Below are 890 nucleotides of genomic sequence, written 5' to 3' on the forward strand. Positions count from 1 at the left end.
TGGGTCCCATTTTTCAGTAGCTGGTTCATTTGAGCTGCCAGTCGCTCGTGGAGGGCAGTGAGTTTCTTCAGCCAGTAGGCATGGATCATGTCAGGTCCTGGTGCTGTCCAGTTTTTCATACCTGAGACTCTTTCTTGGATGTCTGCCATTGTGATAGTTACCGGGGCTTGCTCAGGGAGCACTGTTGTGGGATGCCTCCCTTTCCCATATGCCTCTCCAGTATTGTTCGGTCTCCAGCCTTAGTGGGTCTGTTCTGTTGTTGTTACCCTGCCACTGAGAGTACACTTTAGCATCTGGTTGTACTTCTTGGGTACTGGTCTTTTCATCGCACCTCTTTAGACTTACCCATTGAGCTATCCAGACAGCTACAGCCACATATATTGGTATCTATATCACATAGATATATGTCATATATCTATGTGATCAGTTGTACAGTTTTGTACAGTTCTTTTCTTGACACTCTAAGACACTTTACATTTCTGTTATTCCCTCACTTCTTATTCTTGGTGGTTTTGAGCCACAGCTACCTTGGGTCAGTTTTGCCCCTTTTCCACCGGCTCTAAAGGTCCCGGCTCCACTGACATTTTTTCGAGGCCGGCCCTGCTTTTTTGGTCCCTGCTTCAGAGTAGGGCCAGCCAGGTCGGCCCTGCTTTGGTGGGTGGCGCAAGCTTAGCTCCTGTTCACTCATTGGTCGTGGGTGTGACCAGATGCAAGCATAAAGAGGGAAGGTAGGAATATAAACAACAGCATTAGCTTACCCTGCAACGTTTATGCTGTCTGTCACACAGCTGAAGGCGCTGTAAAGCCTGAAATCTCCGGCAGATAACAGCTGTCCTACTTCGTGCAACAATCGTGGCATCCAGAGCATTTTTTTTTTTTTTTTTTTTTTT

At 47.0% G+C, this 890-nt stretch overlaps 1 protein-coding gene across 1 annotated transcript in view; it reads right to left on the reverse strand.

Annotated features, from left to right (window-relative positions):
* Positions 1-171: 171 nt before the first annotated feature.
* LOC108228560 (probable ATP-dependent RNA helicase DHX37) overlaps positions 172-890 on the reverse strand; it is a 1510-nt gene continuing 791 nt past the window's right edge. The window contains exon 4 of the mRNA XM_017404139.2: positions 172-365. Coding sequence (XP_017259628.2) covers positions 172-365 — 194 coding nt within the window. The remainder of the gene's footprint in view (positions 366-890) is intronic.

Source organism: Kryptolebias marmoratus, linkage group LG13, assembly GCF_001649575.2.
Source record: "Kryptolebias marmoratus isolate JLee-2015 linkage group LG13, ASM164957v2, whole genome shotgun sequence".
NCBI lineage: Eukaryota > Metazoa > Chordata > Actinopteri > Cyprinodontiformes > Rivulidae > Kryptolebias > Kryptolebias marmoratus.